General features: G+C 35.0%; 1 protein-coding gene across 1 annotated transcript in view; it reads right to left on the minus strand.

Moving 5' to 3' along the window:
• Positions 1-21,334, minus strand: part of GBE1 (1,4-alpha-glucan branching enzyme 1) — a 137,626-nt gene that overhangs the window by 88,332 nt on the left and 27,960 nt on the right. The window contains exons 2-3 of the mRNA XM_014253563.2: positions 14,902-15,071; positions 7,179-7,291 (exon numbers count right to left, since the gene is read on the minus strand). Of these exons, the coding sequence (XP_014109038.2) occupies positions 7,179-7,291; positions 14,902-15,071 (283 nt within the window). The remainder of the gene's footprint in view (positions 1-7,178; positions 7,292-14,901; positions 15,072-21,334) is intronic.

The raw sequence follows: 21,334 nt of genomic DNA on the forward strand, positions 1-21,334 counted from the left end.
AATCAAGATATGAAAGAGGCAAAAGCCTATCTTCTAAGCCAAGTCCTGAAGTCATGCCTTGATTTTCCAAAAGAGGGAGATGCAGCTCCATTTGTGATTTAAGTATTTTAATTGCATTGAAGAACTTCTGAACATCTTTAACTAGTTTACTTGATCAGGTTAAAAAGCAAAGCTTTTTTTCCTTTTTTTTTATTTTTGTGCTTCTCTTAGAAAACTAAGAGAAAACTAGTATTAACAAAAAATACAGAAAACACTGCATTATCTATCTGAATAAAAATGTAATTCAAAAGATGGAGCCAGTAGCCTAGTATTATGAAATATCTATGCAGATAAAAATACCATAGGAAAATCAAACTCAAAATCCAGGAAATCATAGGAGAGTTGTTAAAAATGAAAGTGACATCACACAGAAACATTCCCAATTGATTTTAACAGTCAAGTGCATAGAAAATACTTCACTTAATCATCCAAGTACATGGATTTATAACTGTTACCTACACAAGGGTGGCATTATTAGGAATTAGGGACAGCCAGTTTATTTTCACATCAGGAAAACACACATCTGCACTGAGAGAAAGCATTCAGATTTTTCTTTCAGTCTAGAATTCTGATTTTTAAAACCTTTCATCAAAAAAAATTAATCAAACTAAAACTTAGGAATCTCTAAAATACACAGTTGAAAAAATATTTTCCCTCTATATGACTTAACCAGAAACAAGTTACTATAAGAACAGTGATGAAGCTTAAAGACTATAAAAATTTGTATGCACAATATAGAAGCATTCCTGTATGTATTCTGTTATTCTCTTAGTTAAGAGGCTTGGGGTACAAGACTATGGTTTGGAAAGCAACCATAATAATAAAAAATCACATTATACATACAACAAGTGTAACTTATCAGAGTTGTTTCAAGCAATGTCAAGTAGAAAAGAAGCTGAATAAGTATGTAATATGGGCACCCAAGCATTAAGTATTACTTATCCTCAACTACAGAGCATTTGTATCAAGGACAACTGCTGCAGAATGCACCTTGCAACTGGGTGGCTGGGCCACACTGCAGAGAATGTCAGGAGCTTTCCCTAGAAATTGAGGTTATCCTCCAAACTAAAAACAATTCCCATGAGAATGCTTATATATTCTTAATATGGACTCTCAAATTCTGTTTCAAGACCTCTTCTTCTTTATGATGTCTCCCTCTTTTCCTCAGGAAAAAAATAAAAAATCACGTTTTAATTAAATGCACACCTAATAGTAATTGAAACAATTAGTCTTCTGTATGGATAAACTAAAAGTAAAATATCTTAAAGTATTTTTAAATAGCAAAACCTACCAGAGAATTGTGCAATCTTCAAGTCACAGGAGAACTAAGTCTGCCAAAATAACTGAACAGGAATATTCTAAAGTACTGAACTCAGTCTTCAACAAAGGTTCCAAAGAAAAACAGTTCGTTGGTGCCACAACCTCTCCTATGAGCCCATAAGGAGTTGCACTTTGTTTACTAAATTCAAACAGACAACATCAAGAGACCATTTATCTCCCAGTGAGGTAACATCTCTTCCTACTGGCAAACCTCATCTGTAACCCAAAGAAGGCTACGATAACTTGCTGAAGGTCATGGCTCACAATCACATAGTGGAACATGAATTAATGTTCTACTTCCTGTCAGCATGACTTATATACAGAAATGCATATGGTACATGATTGAAGTGCTGTTTAGTAACTTCAAAATCCCAGGAATACATGTCAGGGTATGTACCATGACGTTGCAAAACACTTGTTTCATGTAAAAACCAGAATAACTAGAAGTGCTTCTATGTGTACTTGTAAGGAAACAGCAAACATTTCTTTAGGAAGGTTTCCACTGAAATCAAGTTTACCTCTGCTCAGGGTACCCAAGACTCTCTCTGTGAAAGCCATCTGACTGCACATAACTTACCACATAATGAAAACAATCTCCCCAAGGAAGTGTTGGATTCCCCAGTGTCAGACACCTAAAATCCAGCTAGACAGGGTGCTGGGCCATCGTGACCAGGCCATGCTTTTGTCAACAGCGGCTGGACAAGAGGATCCTTGAGGCCCCTTCTAACCAGGTATTATTCTGCTTCTATTTACATCTTACAACCCTGAAAAGTCCACCACATCTTTAACACTTCTTTCCCCAGAATCCTAGCCAGCAGCCTGCCATTATTAATAGATTTCCTGGGTTTCCACATCGTCATTATAAACATGTTTTTACTACGGAGTGCTTGAAGTGCATGAAACCTGAACTCCACACCAGTCTGGTATTATGCTGCTGCACCTCCTGATCAGCAGGGTCAGCTGCAGCACCATCTAATTCATCGGTGACAGTAATTACACTTGATGAATTTTACTAGCAGTCATTCCCTGACACAGATTAACCTACCCCCTCACCATATTTGATTCCTCTTCAAGGTTTACAAGTTTAACACATAGTGTGCAGATCTACTATGAAATATAGGACAGAGTGATAAAAACCGTAAGGATTAAGTTTTAAAAATATTCTTTGCAACTAGCTTTCCTCTACCCAGCTCCTCATGAATACAAATGTACTTTTAGGTACTTTCAATCATGATTAATAAACTGTTAATGTTCTGACTCAATGTAGTTCTTCCTTTGCACACTTGAATATTAAAAAGGGTAATACATTTGGACTGCAAAACTATTAAAACCAATCACAGTGAACTTTGAAAGCATTTTCTACAAACTGATGAAAGAACTGTCTTGTTCATCCTTGTCTCACTCTTGTACTGGCCTTGGCACCTATAACTCCTGTTCAGCAATCACTGAAACCGCTCAAACATGCAAGAGTATCAGTAGAAAAATATTGTGTTAACAACTGCCCAGGTTATCAAATCTAATCACCTCATTACAGTACAAGGTACTCCCCCAAAAAACTATTGTCACCTTTTCAATACATAGAAAAAAAATATATATATATATACACACACAGACATGTGAAGAAGAAAAGGATACAGACTTAACAAATACTGTAATGCAGTGTTTTTGAAAAAGTTTCTACCACTTTCTGAGGTGTTCTTTCCAGGAAAAACATATGAATTACATTTCATGAATATTCAAGTGGTATTTAGTTGCATATACATGCACCCACCCAGCACATGGTAAGTTAAATGAGTTTATTAATCTAAAAAATTTTTGTTCTGGCAATAATTTCAGAATTCATATATCTATTGTTATTACTAGAAAGCTGAACAATCACCAGTATTTTAATATATCCTCTCCAGCTCACAAAAGAAAATTTAGGTGTTCTGCTATAAAGATTCTTTTCCTAGTTAGTGTTACAGGGCAACAGGTAGCTCTATCATAATTGCCAATATTTTTCAAGTACTGATCTTGCTATTTTTTCTTATTTAGATGTGTGAAAATACTTTAGAACTTGACCATGAATTAGGAAATTATTTTCAACTAGGTTTAAATTCTTAAAGGATTCAAACTGCCAATTGTTTTCCATTTTGTGTTGTTCCTTGGCATTCTTGTAAATAATATTAAGCAAATTCCCCAATGCAGATACTAAGATCTCAATTTTTACCAATACTATCCATATCCCTAATTTTACTTACTATCCCTGACACTATTTCAAAATTAGGATCTTGCCAACTACAGTGAAAACTTAACTTACAGGTACATTTAAGCAGTTGAAAAAAATCAATTATAAATAAACAGTAAAAGGACAAAGTGTAACACTGATTAAACTCCTGCATTACTACGACCACACATGATGAGACTTGCTATAAAAGTCTATCCATGATAACTTTTTAGAAGGTTGCTGTGTTCTGTAAAAAGGTAATTAAGAATACCAAAAATGAAGGAAAAAAAAATCATTTTCCACCACAAAAGGTAAGTACTTGCACCCCAACTGCTATCACTGTAGAGTGACAAACATGCTGATTATTTAAGGAAAACACTTTCAAACTACCTCATTAGAAATAATGAGAGGTAAAAATGCTTCTTTTATGAAATGATTACATTTGGCTTTGGGTTTAAATCTGTGCTCACTTGTGACATCTGTCAGAAGCTTCAAAAACAGTACTATCTTACCACAATAGCAACTGTATTTTTTCACTTAACTCACCCTAAGCTCCCAATTGATCCACAGGAGAAAGAGAGAAGATACCCTTTTCTAGCAGGTAACCTTATTTTGAAGATGGATGTCAAAATTCACAAGGGAGTCACTCAACTATCATAAGCTTCCATCTTCACACAGAAAAGTGTCAGAAGATATACAGCAGGCTTTTTAATTACTCATTTTCTGCAATGTTTACATTTACATATGAGAAGACTGCCTGAAAAGCTACAGTAGACAGCCTGATACTATTGAAAACAGGCAAACGTTTGACCTCTGCTCCTCATTTATTTTCCCATGAAAATATTTTGTGACCTGATCTAAATTAGTGTCACTGACTCTACTCCATCCATTTCCCATTCTGGCTTAGATATTACTTATTTAAAAGAAATGACCTTGTTACCATTTCAGAACTTGGCATTTGCCTGTGTGGAACTGAAGATCAAAACACAGTAGACAGAAGCTAAAGGTAAGGACCTTCTGGAGGAGACATTTTTTTTCCCCTTAACAGATTAATCACCACAGTAACGTCTGAAGCTGACTATTTTAACTTAAGTTTTTAAGAATCATACTGGCAAAAGAAACTTTTAAAGCTGTGATTTCCTTAGGCTTCTTTAGTAAAGAAAAATGGCAAATACTATCATTATTAGAAAGATGTCTGTTGACTAGTCTGGTGCAGACACCAGTGCCTGTGTACTTCAACATTACCTCTGCAAACTACATACCAATTTCTATCTGCAAACAATCAATATTCTCAGCTTCTACATGAACAAAGAACAGCAAAACTGTGCTCCAATACACAAAATACAGACATTATGAACAATCATAAATGTTTGAACCATGCAGCTCAAGGAAAACTTACGGAAAAGCAGGAGCTTTCTGCACCCATCGGTAGAATGGGAGAAGATAAGATCAGCTGTAGCATGAAGGTAAGGTACAAGCCTACCATGTGAATACTCCAAAAGCTTTTGTGATAAACCACCTTTGAACTACCTTTACTGAAGCCTTTTTTTGTTTTTTCTCTTAGTCCCATCCTCTGACTACATCACAAGTACACATTGTGAAGTGCTGGATTTAGTCCTGAAGGCACCACAGAACAAAAACAGAATGTCATGGAAGATTACTAGCAAAGCTACAGATGAGGCTGGGAGTAGCTCCATATGGATGGAGCCATCAATTATGATTACATACACTCATGAATCAAGTTTCTAAATATTTGGTCCTTTTATTAAGGCATATACTCCAAAGAAAATTTGTTTCACATGCAGACAGACACTCCTGCTTCAAAAGCCTGTTAGACAATAATGTAATCTGAGTGTCAATGACAGACATAACTTTGCCTAAAATTGATCATGGAAAACACAATTAAAGTAACAGGGTAGAAGAAACCTAAAACAAGAAAAATAAATAAATAAGGAAAAACTGACATTCTACTCTGCCTGTGGGTATCTTTTGGCTTTTCAGAAAACTCAGAGCAACTAGAGAAGTAGAGCAATTCATCTTGCAAGTACATCAGTACCAAGAGCAATCAGTATAAATTCTGCATACTAAACAAATTATGTATAATGTAATCCTTGCTTTATGAGTTCAGATTTCAAAGAAAATGCTGAACAGGAAGAAAATACTATCAAGACTTCAAAACAAGGAGATATGACCAGTGATTAGCTAAGAGAAAAAAAATCATTTTACGTTGCTTCAAAAGCATTTAAGAATCTATGCTTTTTTGCTATTATGCGTAATAATTATCAACACTCATCATCACTCACACCTCTTATTTTTACAAAGAGCATAGAATATTGTCCAGTAGATGAGTCAAGAGTTTTGTAGATAAAACACGGAAGGTAAATTTAGCAACAATCAAAAAATCTAATCTACTTGCAACTCAAAACCATGGAAAATATTAAACAACCATTCTGCACTCTCATACCTTGCTAAATAATACCTTGCATTTTTGAGTTGCAGACAACTGTTTTCTTTCCTGCTCTGTAAAATAAAAGCAGCTTTCTCGTCCTTGAATAATTATTCCTAAATTTCAATTTATCTTTATTTATTACTGGGATGATTTCATAAGCCGTAACAAAAAGCACAGAGATAAGCACACACACTGAGTAAGCATTTCCAGAGCATTTTTATACATATCTCTGGTTTAACAGATTTCTTGTTTTCCTAAGCTGATTTCCAGCAGAAAATGAGGATTTTTTTTTCAGTATCTTAGTTGTATTGATGGGATCTCTGAAAATATAGTAGTATAATAAAAATATTATTTGTATATATTGTACAAATATTATTTTGCTCCCAGTTTCTTAATTTTCCTAGTCTATAGGTAACTTCAGCACATTTCTTTCCTTTACTACTTATTACTGCCTTCTATTAGCACCCAGTATCTCTGCAACTCAAGCTCTGCATGCAACAAAGCACATCTCTGGTTTAAATCAATATTCACCTAGAAATCATCAACTCTGCTGTTAGCTGTCATTGGGTGTATTTGCACTAAGCAAACAACTGTGGCATTTGACAGCTGAAAGAAATTTTCCATTAATTTCTGGAAGAAAGCATTTTAAGCTCATGGATGCTCATGAAATACAACTGTGTTCAGTTTCACATAGTTAAGCCTTCCACTCAATACTCTGAATTCCTAAAGGGTAAGTAGAAGTTTTACAAATATGCATGCACCATTAAAGCAACAAAAAAAATCACCTGAAAAGCCATGGTTAAAAGTATTGAAAAAATTACTGAGACATTGAGAGTTTAATAGGATCCCAATAACATGTAGTTGCATCAAATACAGAAATGTTTTACCTATACTTTACTTAATTTTTCTTTTTCAGATTATCAATTTGTAAACTGTTTTCCTCCTATAATATGGTGCAATACCCTACTACTACATTTCAGCCTGTTCCCAAAATCTTTGTGATGCTTAATATTTCGCTCCTTTAGGTCACTTTATTCAACTAGATAAACTGATTCTGCTTCTTAGAAAAATTAGAGGATGATAAATTTACTTAAAAGAAAACAAAATGGGCAGTAAATGAGTAAGAAGGGTTTACAAGAAGTGGAGTAAGTTTAGAACCAACACCTTTAGCTTTGATCCATGGGGTACAGGAGAATGGCCATCTTCAGGTGGAATGAACAACTCCCACTTCCCATATTCCAACTTCTTATATGGATGAGAAAATGGATTCCAGCCATCTGCAAATATAAGAAACAATACTAAGTGTTCATCTTAAAACGTATCCAATTACAACTCAAAGGTGGAAGTCTGAGTTCCATCTTTCTCACAATAAACTTCAGTGAGAGCAGACACAAATACTTTTATACCTGATACTGCACACACATTCAAGAGGGGTAAAATGAAATGCCACAGCCTTAAGTCTTCAAGAAGATTCCTTTGTCATTAAAAAAACTAAAAAAACTGAAGCAAGCTTAAATCCTACAATTCAAGATTCTTTGTCCTCTTTGGATTTACTGAGCACTGAAGATGGTCATTTTGGCCTGTACAACTGAGCAGACACCTGCCAAGGGAGTCTGGAGTGTCTGTAAGCACATTCAAGGTTAACTCCTAGGAATGGAGTAAAGATAACACTTCTGAACTGATACACTTCAGCAATGGAGTCATTTCTAGGCTAAAAGGAAGTAACAATATAAGTTTGAAAGTTCCTTTTTTCTTTTTGCCTTAGTTCAAATTCAAGCTAAATAGGAACCAGTCAACACAGAAAAATTAATTACAAGATGCTAAAGCAACACATGTTAATCTCCTTCATAGTTATCTATTTCCATGGCATGGTCTCTTGTAATAAATAAAAACAATAAGAACAACAACAAAAACAAACAAACAAAAAAACAAAACAAAGCAAAGAACCAAAAACCACACCAAAACTCACATATCATTGAAAGAAGAATAAGCAGCATTCAGTTCAAGAATATTAACTCAGACTTGTATAAAACAACATTGCTATCTAAACATGTCAGGGTTAAAAACATTTCAATAAAAAATTGGACAGCTAAACTAAAGCAGGATCATCACTTTTGCCACCATGGAAATCACAGCAGGGGAGGTAGAGAAATGAAGTTCTACTCATCAGCATATGTATTTTCCAAAACGCCAGTAATCACAAATATTATCTGCTGTGCGACAAAAAGATCATCTTCCCTAGCAATGCATGGATGTGTTGAGTTTCAGAGAAAGACCAGACTGCTTTCAAAGTTGTTGGTTGCATTTGCACAGCTGTTTAAACCCAAGAACTGCCAATCTTTAGTTAAAGAACACTGAAAGACACAAATTAAACAAGGCCACACAATGTGACAAAAATAACTATGCCAGACAAATATTCTGGTACCTACTCACTTTACAGTGGAGAGTAAAACAGAAATGCAATTAATTCAGTATTCTATTTAGATGATAGCTTTTATGTTTAAAGAATTTGGATAGTGGAGCCAAATTACACATATTAGCAGGGGGAAAGTATTTACTAAACTATTCCTTAACAGCAGAAAAACTTACATATTAGTAAGATTTGAATATTTCTTCCCCCTTGGCTTTACACTGAAGTTTCAATGAAGAAAAATAATTAAACAAACACTACTAATATCTACTAGGACCAACATCAAACAAACAACACCTTGGCAATTAAGCAATACTCCTTAATAAAATGTCTAAACTTCAAACTATAAACAGTGTTCATATATTAAAATATAGATACATTTTTTTTATTTCAGGGCATGGTAAAAAGATGTAGAATACAGCACTTTAAAAAAGTTTCGGTTTTTCTTTTTTAATTACAAACAGACTGTCTCAAATAAACATTCCAGGCAAAATTGAGAAAACAGAAGACGAAAAATGTAACAAAGATGTTAAGAAGTCGCAAGAAGTATGTTTTTAAAACTGTTTAGGATTTAAGACAGTCAAGACCCATCCTGGGGGACTTACACTAGGTTCTTTCCATCTTCCTCTCCCCACAGACATCCCACCATCTTCATGGTTTCTCATGAAACTCTTTCCAATGGAGCTACACCTCTTGATTCAATGCACAAACTGAACATATGCCAGGTGATAAATACTGAGCAAAATTAAAAGTAACAGCAAGAAAGTCTTAGGCCGTGTTTTTATAAAATTCACCCAGTGTAACCTGCATGGAGTTAATCACGTTCACCAAAATCACTGCATTCTTATAATACTAAAAAAGATTCTCATGACCTCTACTGAAACCACATCTCTTCCCTCCTTCAGAGAGGGAATGGTTACATCTCTCTCTACTTATTTAAATAGTTCTGCTCTCCACATTTGATTTGATAATTCTGCCAAAGTTGCCTGAACTTTCCCCTTCACCTGCCAGCAATGCCAGATGCTCCTGTTAATCCCTCCTGCTCTCAGCCATAGTCTGTGACTGCAAGCCTGTGGCTCATGATTTAAAAATAAATGCAAAGCAATACCCATCTGCCCCAGATGGTCCTACTTAAACCCACTGTTTACTAATACTGTTTACTAATTACCCCTGGAGAGTAGCTCACTTAGAAAGATTATGACAGAAAACATTGCTTTGTATTAATGCCAGAGGCATAAAGAACATAGAACACCCTGAAAACTGAAGGTTCCCTTTAAAGAGAAAGTGGCTCATGCTTCTCTCAGTTTTACAGCTTGGTTTTCTGATTTTTCAGCAAAACTTAGCCAAAAATGCCTGAGGGAAAAAAAAAAAGGAAAAAAACTCAACTAACCAGCAAGTGATTACCAGACTATTACAAAGATGAAAACAAAAATGTCAAAAGAAAAATCTTAGCTTGAGAACAGAGACTTCAAAGATTCTGCCAACAACTACAAACAGGAAAGGCTGAGAAGATTACCAGCAGAAGTTCAAATAATCAGCTTGAATAGGTATTGGGGAGAAGGGACACCATCACAGAATACCCATAAGCCACACACAAAGGCAAAACCTTCTGTACAAAAGTTGAAGCCTCATCTATGGCTTAATCCAACACAGAAGACATCTTTGATAGCCTGATACTTTGTTTTGTCTCATCTTTGTGATTGGATCTTCCAAATCCAGTCAATTATTTAAACATTACACCCTACCTCAGCAACAAGAGGCACAAGGGAACTTGCTCAAAACTACACCCTTAGCACGCCAAAGAATCATGAACTGAGCTTTAATATAGAACAGAATTCAAAGCTATAAAGGTTTGGGATCTACCATTTGTGACAAAAAACTCAATTTAAATGCATATTTCCAGATAAATGACAATTTGAGTGACTTCCTGCTCCATCTCCTGATTTTGTTTCCACATTGACAAGATATAGCCATACACCTCTGAGGCCCATGCCTGAACTTGGAGTTTCACACAAGAACGTAACACTTCTCACAGAGGAAAGGAGTAGTCCTTGCATATTAAGCAAGCAATTGACTTTGTCCAATATAAGAACTGTAGCTATTTTTTCAAAAGTGAAAAATCTTTATCAAATAAGGCTGAATTCTCAAGTGAAATCAAATCTCTTATAGCAATTGTATTTCCACATAATTTCTGATCAACTAAAGACGTCTAAGGAGAATAGAGAGTTCAGCAAACACACATCATCCTCGAAGAAAGTCTATCAGACAAGAAGCAGTTCAGACAAGGGAAAGAGCTTCAAAATCCCAGTATCCCAGCAAGATACCTGTATTCTACTTGACTGGAATATGAAATCAGAACATAACTGGAGAGATTTTCCAAGGACACTATCCTGTTCTACACAGTGGTCAATTAGGTCTTCCTCTTGCCACGTTAATAATTTTTAAAGCAGATTACATTAAAGCTCATGCTCCTGCTCTTGAGCTGTTGGAAATTGGGCAAACAGCTCAAACACTGACATAAAAACAAGTGTCATTAATTCTCAGATAGGATGTTTCCTTGGATATTAGTGCCACCTTATATTACAGTCTACCACTTTCAATCATCTGCACTTTAACACTGACTTTACTCATCAAACTTAAGTATTTTGCTATAAAAATCTTGGCAGGAAACAGTAAGAAATTCAGTAAGATAACATGACAGTACCTAGAATCTATCTCAGTAAAAATCTGGAATTAAAAAAATCCAAAACATTCTGATACATAAAATTTTAGTCAGCTGTGAGATACCCAAATTAGGAAGTACAATGCCTTAAGGTACTCCCTTTTCACTTTGAAGGGATCCTGTTAGAGTTTAAATAATAGACAAATATCCCCCCAGAACATAGTATCCTACCCTCCCCTTCACCATCCAACCACAGCAGAAGCCTTCCCCACCAGTGCAAGAAAGAGGAAGCAGAAACCAAACCAGACATTCCAGACTTATCAAAATTTTAGATCAATGTTAGCTGGGAAGGGAGGAGGGAAGACAAAAGAACAGAAACCACAAATATAACAATGTATTATAACAAATGCTGACTTCCAAATCAATATATGCATACTTACTCTTAAGCTTTTTAAAACCAGTAGCTTTCTTTTCAAAATTAAGGAATTGCTTACTGATAACTCACTGAGCCTCTGCATGACCAAATACTAATGTGAGTGCTCCAATTCCTAAATAAATTCTGTGGGTTACTCTCAAAATTCACAGTTCACTGACTTATTTTGAAATAGTTAATTGTAAAGCAGCAATAAATTGCCAGTAGTCACCAAGAGCCTCAGCAATAGAGCACACAAATGAAATATTCATTGTTATCACTGAGAGCTTTTGAAGGAGTTATATTGTTGATAGTACCTCTACTATTGGAAATTCAGCTGACTAATTGCCTCATACACTTGATTTACTGAGATGCTGAAAGTACTAATTGACAAATCTTAATGTTTTGGGATGTTCATTTAATACTTCTTAGAGTAAAGCATCATACTAGAGCACCAATAGATACAATACTTTTTCTCTTCAATTATGGAGTTTTAAAGAGACAAAACTAGGTCTGAAAGCATTGAGATTTTCTCGAATTCATGTTTTTCATTCTCCAATGCACTTACAGATTTGTGTGCTATTACTAGTTTCTAGATTTTTTTCCCCAAAATGCACAGTGATACTAAGTATTTTTCTGTAAATTTGACTTATCCCATTAATTACAAGTTTCTCAGAATAAGGTATAAAAATACCATAATTTGGGTCAAAATACCCTAATAGCAAAGCTTTTATTGTCTAAGGCATAGAAGTCATTCGCCAAAAACTACATGTACAGGACTGAGGCTTCACATGTATATAATTACAGAAGTAAATTAGTCATATTTATCCTACACATAATTCATAACCAAGATATTATTAACTATCAGCTAAATTATAAATTATAAATTTGGAAAAAAATAGTTCAAGGTCTCTGTATATAACCGATACTGGCCATTTTAATTTTTACTAGTTTTTGATCCTTAAGATGAAATAGCAGAGACTAATACTTTGTGTCATTACATCAAACATTAAGATATTCTCAGACAATACCATATTATTAAGGAAAACACTGCTATTCATCTCCAAAAAAAAAAATTAATTGACAGTTTTTATATTATATACCACCATATTTCAGTTTAAAACCTAAAGAGCTTCTGTCATCTAATTCCAAGGTTTATTTCTTTGTCTAAGATTTCCAAATTCCCTTGATGTGGTTACACTACAGTTCTTTTTATAAAAAAGTTTTATTTAAAAAAAAAAAAATCTTATTAAAGGCTATCCCAATATCCAATTTAAGCACAATATAATCATAAATTTAGTCTGAGACTTTAACCTGCTAGAAAATTTAAAGAAAGGTTAAAGGGATTCAGTTTTAATTAAATATATCTGTAGCAATCTGACTCTAAATCTTAGTGTTTTGCAATCCAATTTCTCATGAGAATATTATTCAGGGAATGAATGACAACCTTCCATTTCTTCAGTCTTTCCAAGTACACTGTTGTCCCCTTTGGGAATGAATACTTTACTATGACTGACTGATATATGCAAGAAACACAGTTCATCCACATTACAATGAATTTTTTTTATTTTTTTTTTTCTTCTTCTTGCCATATTTCATTAGGGTCTAAATACAACTACTCTAAGATATTAAATTTCTGCTTCATACGATGTACTACATCAAATATTTTAAATGAAGTAGGGTTTAGAAAACTATTCCAGTGTTTAGCTACCCTATTCTGGTATACATATACTTCCCACCCTCAAGCTAATAAACCAATTTACAAGTTATAGCCTCTTTTCAAAATATGAAACGTATTATTAAAAGTTTGGTTTTAATATTACTATCTTTTAAAATACATATTTAAAATAAATGCACTCTAGCTGTGTTTATAAATTTAACCTGCACCCATCCCATGAAAATCTTGAGCAATGGGTGGAGTTGCAGCAAGTAGAGGAGGAACAAGGAGGAGAAATTTCTGTATATTTATACATATAAAATCGACCCATGAAAATAGTCTGATCTAGCTGCCTTGCAGTCTATATTGATCTGAAATCACTGTTATCTAGCAGTGGGTAAACTATACAGAACTCATTATTCAGTGTTGAATTAGAGGACATATCCAGTTTCAATATTAAAATGCAAGAACTACACTAACATATTTATCAATGTCTATTCCAATAAAATGACAAGCGGCACTTCAAGAAAAGCTACTTTATCATTCACTGTGTTAATCATATCAAACAGGAACATGGCTGAAAACAGTGTTACACTAACTTTTGTGTTTGACTTCTGCGTCAAAAACAGGATTTTTTTTTTTAATAAAAACATTCCTACAATGGAGTTTCCCTTCAATAGTTTCCTCAGACAGGGGTAAGGAATGGCCAACATTTAGCTTTGTGTCTAAGCTGAAGTAGTTAACTGCTTCAAAGAACTTCTTTTCCTATTGCTTTTTTGCAATATAAATACACTGAACACTCTCTAGATCAGCATTTTTGCAAAATCAAGGTCAGATAAATAAAACTGCATGCTTCTGAAACACAGTTAAATGAAGTAAATAATTTCACAGACAAAGTCCCCGTTCAGTAAGAAACAGCAATGCAAGAACTAGCACCTTGGCAGACCTAACAGAAGCAAGAGTAGAGGTGAAAGGGAAAATCAGAACAAAACTCTCCAAAACCCTAAACAAAAAGAAGAGAAAGGAACTATATTGCAGGGTTGAAGAGCAATGATGAATGTCACTTTCATCTAAAAATTGTAGAACATAATTTGACTGAAGATAGCCCTCAAATAAGAAGATTTATATTTTTGTCTCAAATTCAAAGGGAATAGTCTTCCTGGTTCTCAGAGCAAGAAAGGCAATTCCTCCATGTAATATTGCCACCATCCCATTCTGCTAACATCTTTCCTCCTCCTGCCCTCACAAAAACAGAGTACCTACTCTTTCAGTAATATTTGGCTTGACTTTAGGCTACCATTTTCCCACAGAGCTTTTGTCTGAACTCTCAAAATGGGTGAGAATTCTGGCCTTGGTCCTTAGACAACACTGTTGTTTGATCAGTAAAAGAAGATGAAGAAAATTATTTCACTGTTATTTTTGCTTCTCTGCATACAGTTTTATAAAAGTCTAGTTATAAAGCTTTAAAAAGAACTTCAGGAAGCTTAGATACAGCCTCAAGTTGCTGTGTGATCCAGTGGGACATGAGTCATTGCCTTTGGGGTATTAAAAAAATGCCTAACACTGACCACAAAACAGAAACACATCTTCATAAGCTACTGCAACACACAGGAAAATATTATTCATTTAAGCCATGACATATTTTTTACCATCAGAATGTCATCATTGCAACAAAATTTTCTTTAAATGTAGAGAATATTGATGTAAAACATTGTGCAGGGAAGAAATTTTCCTAAGAATACTTACTGAAGTCACCTGCAAGAAACACTGCTTCTGCTCCTGGTGCCCACTCTTTGCAGTATATTCCACCATCTGCAAGTTGGTTAACTCCAAAGGTTTTGTAACTTTTTGTAAATTTATCAAGGCCACCTTCACTTTCCTCAATGTTCTTCAAGTGGTTATAAAACAGAGAATACCTTGCAATGAAAACAGAGAACATTTTTAAGAAAGATTAGCAAGTGTCTCTCTTACATTAGCAAGTTTAAACCTCCCCCCCAAAAAAATTAATTAAACACACAAGATTCACTGCTCTCTAATGGAATAGAAAAAAAAAAAAACCTCAAATACAAACCATACAATTTTTCCATGGTTGTTACACAGCCTAAAATTGCAATCTTTGTGTTTGTCAGTGCTTTCTATACTTTACAGGAACATTTTACACTTTCTAAATAAAACTACACCTCCTGATTGGCAGCCAAGAAATCCCAGTATTACAACACAACAGGAGAACTTCACACTCTGAACAGCCTAGCACTTTTCCTTCCATCTTACTAATATCACACACAAGCCTCCTAGGGAGAGCTGAATGGGCCTGCCACTCTCTCACAGCCAGTTTTAATAGACAAGACATTCTCAGGCCATCGAAAAGTTTGCAGTACAGCATGTCAGCATGGACAAACCCATCTGGTCCTTGCAGAAAGGGGCTCATTAGGCAACCTCTTTACAGAGACAATCAGCAAGACTTTGCAGTCAGTCCCTGACACTGCAACAATTTGGAAAAAAACTACAGCTTCATAAAAGTAATTATTTGGACCATACCCTACTTACACCAGTAGGAATCGAAATGCCCTAAACCTCTAACATAAAACTTTGCCTGTAAGAGCTTAGAGTTTTTTGACATATTTTGCTGTTTTCTCCAGGTAGGTTTCTGGAATGGATGGTAACATCAGGGGTACAACATAAACAAGAGAGTCAACTTTGACCCCTAAATTATGAGCTATTTTGCGCAGAACCACAGCTAAAAGCTGCAGTTGAACATTTAATTAATGTTACCTGTACAATTTTTTTGTTGTCTTCAGTAAGACACTGAGGTAAATTAGAAATGTGTTTGTCTTTTCATAATTGGTAAAGAGTCTTCTGAAGTATATAAAAATCAGTAAGAACCCCAGCAAAACCAAACTTGTCTGCCTTGTTACACTTCCTACAATATGCAAGAGGAAATAGAAATGCTAAACCAGCACTATGGAATAGCATCTTGTTCCTTAAGGAAAAAGAAGCTGCAGTCTGTTTCCAGTGTCAGGACTTAGAACTCTGTGATTTGTTGCAAAGTTTTGATTTTTTTGGCCCCTAATTAGTTCAAAGTAGAAGATTAAAATGTCTAATTACTAGTTGCTGTAAACAGCATTACCTGAATTAATTTAAGAGTACTATGACTACTTTTAAGGTCAATCTCCCATTGAGTTTTTATTATTTTATTATTAAGACTGATGATCATCTTTAAAGGGAGAAAGATTTGCAAATGCCTCCAGGATACACTGTAGCAAATACACTCATAACTATTTTTGTCCATCCACCTGCATTATTCCTTTACAATTTGCTCATGGGTATAATCCTCAGAAGTGCATTACTAACTACTACTGCTCTGATAGTCAATTTCATTTATGTCCTTGAAGGAAAATATTTTGTCAGATTTCCAACTATAAGTGTAATATATACATATACAAACTCAGTTGACTGGCTTACATTTTAAACAACTGCAATCACAAAGATTTATATAAAGCTTAAATACAAAAAACACAGAGCAAGTCACAAATCGCCTCAGAATTTGAACATATATCATCTGGTAAATTCAAATTACTCTACTTTTGAAGGGTTCTCCTCAGGGAAAAAAATAAAACAACCACTACAGCTTTGAAATTTAACTCATTCTTTATTGTAGGATACAAGTATAGTTATATACATACAGACATAGGTTTTGCATGTGTATATATATTTAATTGCTTAAGGGAAAATAAAATACAGTAAGAAGTATATTTGGAGCATTATCTGCAAATCCCTATTTCTCTGCCATATGTAAGCTGTTTCACAATTGCTGCCTGTCACATGTCTTGTTTCCACCTTGTTCCACTGTGGCTGAAGCAGATCTGTTCTACTATAGGTAACTGCTGTAACTTCAGAGAAGATCTAACTGAAGCAATGAGATTGGCCCAGGTAAAATAGAAGAGAGGGTTTTGAAATATGTTATCTAACCAAAATTATTCTTTTCTTCCCCACTCTTGCCACAAATACAGCGTCACAACTTTAAGAATTCGGTGATTCGGTGGATGGGGTATTTCCCATATTGAGCAGAAAGTAAAAGGAGTGGTCAGCTTCATTTTTACACAGCAGTCAGTCACAAACCCTTGAAAGCTGCAGGAGAAGGAAATGAATCCTTTATTACCAGAGAAGAACAGCAGGCCATAAAGAAGGAATGAAATCTCAGTGCAGGAAAGAAAAAGGCTATGATTTACTTCACATCACCTAGAAGTGCAATGCATGCCAGTGGCCTGCTCTTCTAACCCAACATGATCCCTTCCCTAGGAATCAAACCCATTCATCTCATTCCAGAGAAATAAGCATCTGACAAATTCCAGATTTGAATGTGGGATGGATGAAATTGGACTTTCAGAAAGCAATTATGTGATTCTGTATCTTTGGGAAAAAACAAAAACAAAAAAAACCCCCAGTAATTCAGACATTGTAAACTCTTGATTCTTGTCATGGAAGCACTAAGAACATCCACTGCTTCAATTTTTCTATTTCAGTAAATTCATTGTTTAAGGAAACCATGACACAAAGAGACCATGGTATTTAATATATGAAGTGATCTTGAATAAATTGTAAAAAAAGACTTCTCTTTGGTCACTTTGCAAAGAGTGGCGAGCAAGATTACATGCTCAATAAATTTTTTTGGTGGGGAGACCGAGGTGAAGCAAGAAAAGGAACTTATTAGATGAATTGTTGAGCAAGGATGTATAAGATTTTTACAATAATGTTTTTTTATACAGGACAGACTTGGAATAAGCAACACAGCATCATGTACATTGAGTAAGAATGCTCCTTCTATTTGTACAGAGGCATGCTTCTTTTAACAGACTAAGTTAATTCAGGTATTATTGCTGCATCACATTGCAGAAATAAAGATTTTTGCAACAATTCACTATAATTGATTTAAAATTACAACCAAAAAGAATTTATTCTTTTTAACCACCTCTTGAGATTATCCAGTAAGGAATTGTAGTTTGCTCAAAGCTCCGGAAAAAACTCACCAACTCCTGAAATGGATCAATTACTTTTGCTATGAACTATTCCAAAAACTCATCTCAGGAGATGAAATACATCTGGAACAGAACAACATTACTTGTCACAGAAGGCCTTGTAAGACAGCAGAAAGGCCTTGTAAAGCAGCAACTGCAGCCTGTTGCTCCTTTGAATGAAAGAAAGGATTGAGTTAAGTAAATGCTCAGGTCCAGATTTAGGGTTTGCATTTCACAGATATTTTGGCTTTCATTTCTACATTACTAAGGCTTGTGAAACACTGGCTTTTTATCTTCCAAAATGACACCCCAGGATTACACACAGAAAATGACAGAAAATATTTTTGTTCAACCAATTCCTAATATTTATATTGTTCACTAATAGCATGCAAGTCTTAAAACTAGATATAGACACTTGATTAAGACTACATTTTATGATCTCCTCTTCAACACTGAAAGTTATGTCATGTTCAGCTGTGCATATATATACTTTATGACATATGACAGGTTCTGAATGCATTTCATAAGTGAAAATCTCAACATGCTGGACATGGGGACAGTTGACCTCAGCAGCTAGAGCTATAGTAACAAGAAAAGACTGATTTCTGCCTTCATACTTTTCAAGAGACTGCAAAGTCACTTAATATTTTGCAATTCCCCATCATAACACTGATGAGGATTACCAGGTAAAAACTGTACCCAACTATGAGTTGAAAAGTACAACCATTACCTTTGGAACTAAAAAACCTATACTGAGCAACAAGAGGACCCACAGAACTCTGAACAGAGCATCTGAAGTGACTGAAAGAAGTTGTACATGAAGTCCTTTACTACAGGTACAGCAACACACTTCTGACAAGTGCAGGCAGCAGAAGGGGAGCTGCTTATGGTGCACTCCTGGAGTTTTTATGAAAAAGCAAGGTTTTCAAGTCCCATATTCATTCATCTAGCCTCTGTTAATAGATCAATGCTTCTTAAAACTGAAATACTGAAATTGTTGTCTTCAGGCTTACTGAAAAGATTTCAGTCTTGGCATGAGCCCAAGAACACTGAACACCTAGATTGAAACAAATTATAACTCTATTATCAAATGCTTTTACACCAACATTTTTGCCCTCCCCATCATTATTTCAATGTGAAACACTGGCAATCGTAAACATCACCTGAAACACAGTCACAACAGTCTTTTCCTTTTGTTACATTCATAATTTGTAACACAGCATTGCTTTAAATCCCATGCTTTATATGCAGCTTTGTTTAAAGCCTTACAATAGAAGTGTAGGAATTGGCTGACTTTCCACAGAGGCAGGATTAAAACATCAAACATGAATTACTGTAATGACTATCCAGTAAACAAGTATCCTGCCAATAAAATAACCTTCCAAATGAACATGTAAAGACAATATTACATCAGCAGCCACTTCAAGAGTTGGCATATCAGGTGAGCACTTATTCCTCACACTTCTATCGCTGAAACACTCTCAAATATTTTTTTTTTTCTTATGGATACCTATACAACTAAACCTTATACAACAGAAGTAAAGTGTTCTCAGTTTAATTCAAAATTATACAGCCTTATGCCAAAAAACATAGTGTTCTATTTATTTTGTAACTTTGATATACAAATACCCCTGATTCTGCAGTTCCTATAACCACGGAGTTAATTAAACTATTGAACCCATTAAAAAAGTTCCAGGTATATGTTAAAATTGTCAACCTCAATATGGAGCATAAGAAAAAAAAAAGCTAAGCTTCTCCTTCCTCCCCAAAGTCGAATGCTTTATTGAAATAAGACTTCTGGCAGATTATTGAAGTCTGATTGTAAGTCAAAGTACTGAATTAGAGCCCCATGTAAAACTTTCACATCTTTATTCTTCCATGCAGAAGAGGTACTAATTCCTTCCAGGACACCTCATAAAATAACAAAGAGGTATTGTAGTATTTTAAACTTTTAAATTTAACCAGATTAGTTTTAGTTTCTTAAGCATCACAGGAATCTAAACAGAAACTAATAACCAAAAAGGCCTTGGCAGCATACAAGATACTCTCATTTAAAGAGGCTGGTGCTGAACACCAAGATGGCTACAAAACTTCAAGACATTTTTAGGGACATTCTCACGCTATTTTACAAAGCTGTTGTTACTGCAGTTTATAGAACAGTCAGTCAGCTTACTGTAAAACCTGTGTCGACAACACTGAAATTAATGATTTTAGCCCCTCTTCTGCTTATGATGCTGGTTTTAGTAGCTATTAATCTTCTAGATTTTTGTCCACATCAGCCTTTTTGTCATAGTTTACACTTCTACAGTATTGGCCCAGTATTAATGCTAATTTATTCAAAAGATGAAAGCAAGTAGGAGAGACTTTGATAATGGTATCTGCTATCCATATGGAAAGCCCAATTCTGCATATACTAAAGGAAACAGGAAATGAAAGAAAATTCCCAATAACGTACTCTCTATAACCAAATCCTCCATTTTCCAGCAAGTACAAACATTTAAATTAATGCCAGTGTCATGGACCACAGTTCATAGCTTTATGGAGTTGTTACCTCTTTCTAATATTGCTGATCACTTGTAGATGCAGTTACAAAGACTTACACTGATGCAGTGAAAGCCAGTGCAGAGGCCCTGCTCAGATCAGCAAGTCTGATTCTCATCTTCCCCTTCACTCTGTAGCCTGTTATTCCCTCAATCTCTCATCATTCAACTGGTTAGAAAGCAATGGATTGAAAGAAGACTGAAGTGGGAGAGATAAAGCTCTTCCTAAAGCAAATTTTGCTGCCCAGCAAATCAAAGGCACCAGACCACTCTGAACTAGAACAGATGTAAAATTCCTGTCTGCAGCTTCTTCAATGTCATTTGTCACTAGGGAAAACACACCAAAACAGGAGTCTTCAGTTTTACTTCATTCTTTTCTCCACCCCTGTCAGGAACTTTTAATTTGGCTATTCAGAGTATTTCACAGAGTAACCACACTTAAGGAAAATAGGAAGTAAAGGCACAGTAAATCCTGGGTGGGTATGACTACTTGAGAACAACAGATTTACTGCATTTTTAACTTCTACCAATTTTACAGTTGTAGTTGATTGACTTGCACTTTCTGCAAGCAAATCCTGTCCCATTCAAGAAATCTTTTTAATACACATTTAAATAGATTAAGGA

The sequence above is a fragment of the Pseudopodoces humilis genome, chromosome 2 (genome assembly GCF_049639895.1).
Source record: "Pseudopodoces humilis isolate 2021_Gansu_Grassland_sample_001 chromosome 2, ASM4963989v1, whole genome shotgun sequence".
In the NCBI taxonomy this organism is placed as follows: Eukaryota; Metazoa; Chordata; class Aves; order Passeriformes; family Paridae; genus Pseudopodoces; species Pseudopodoces humilis.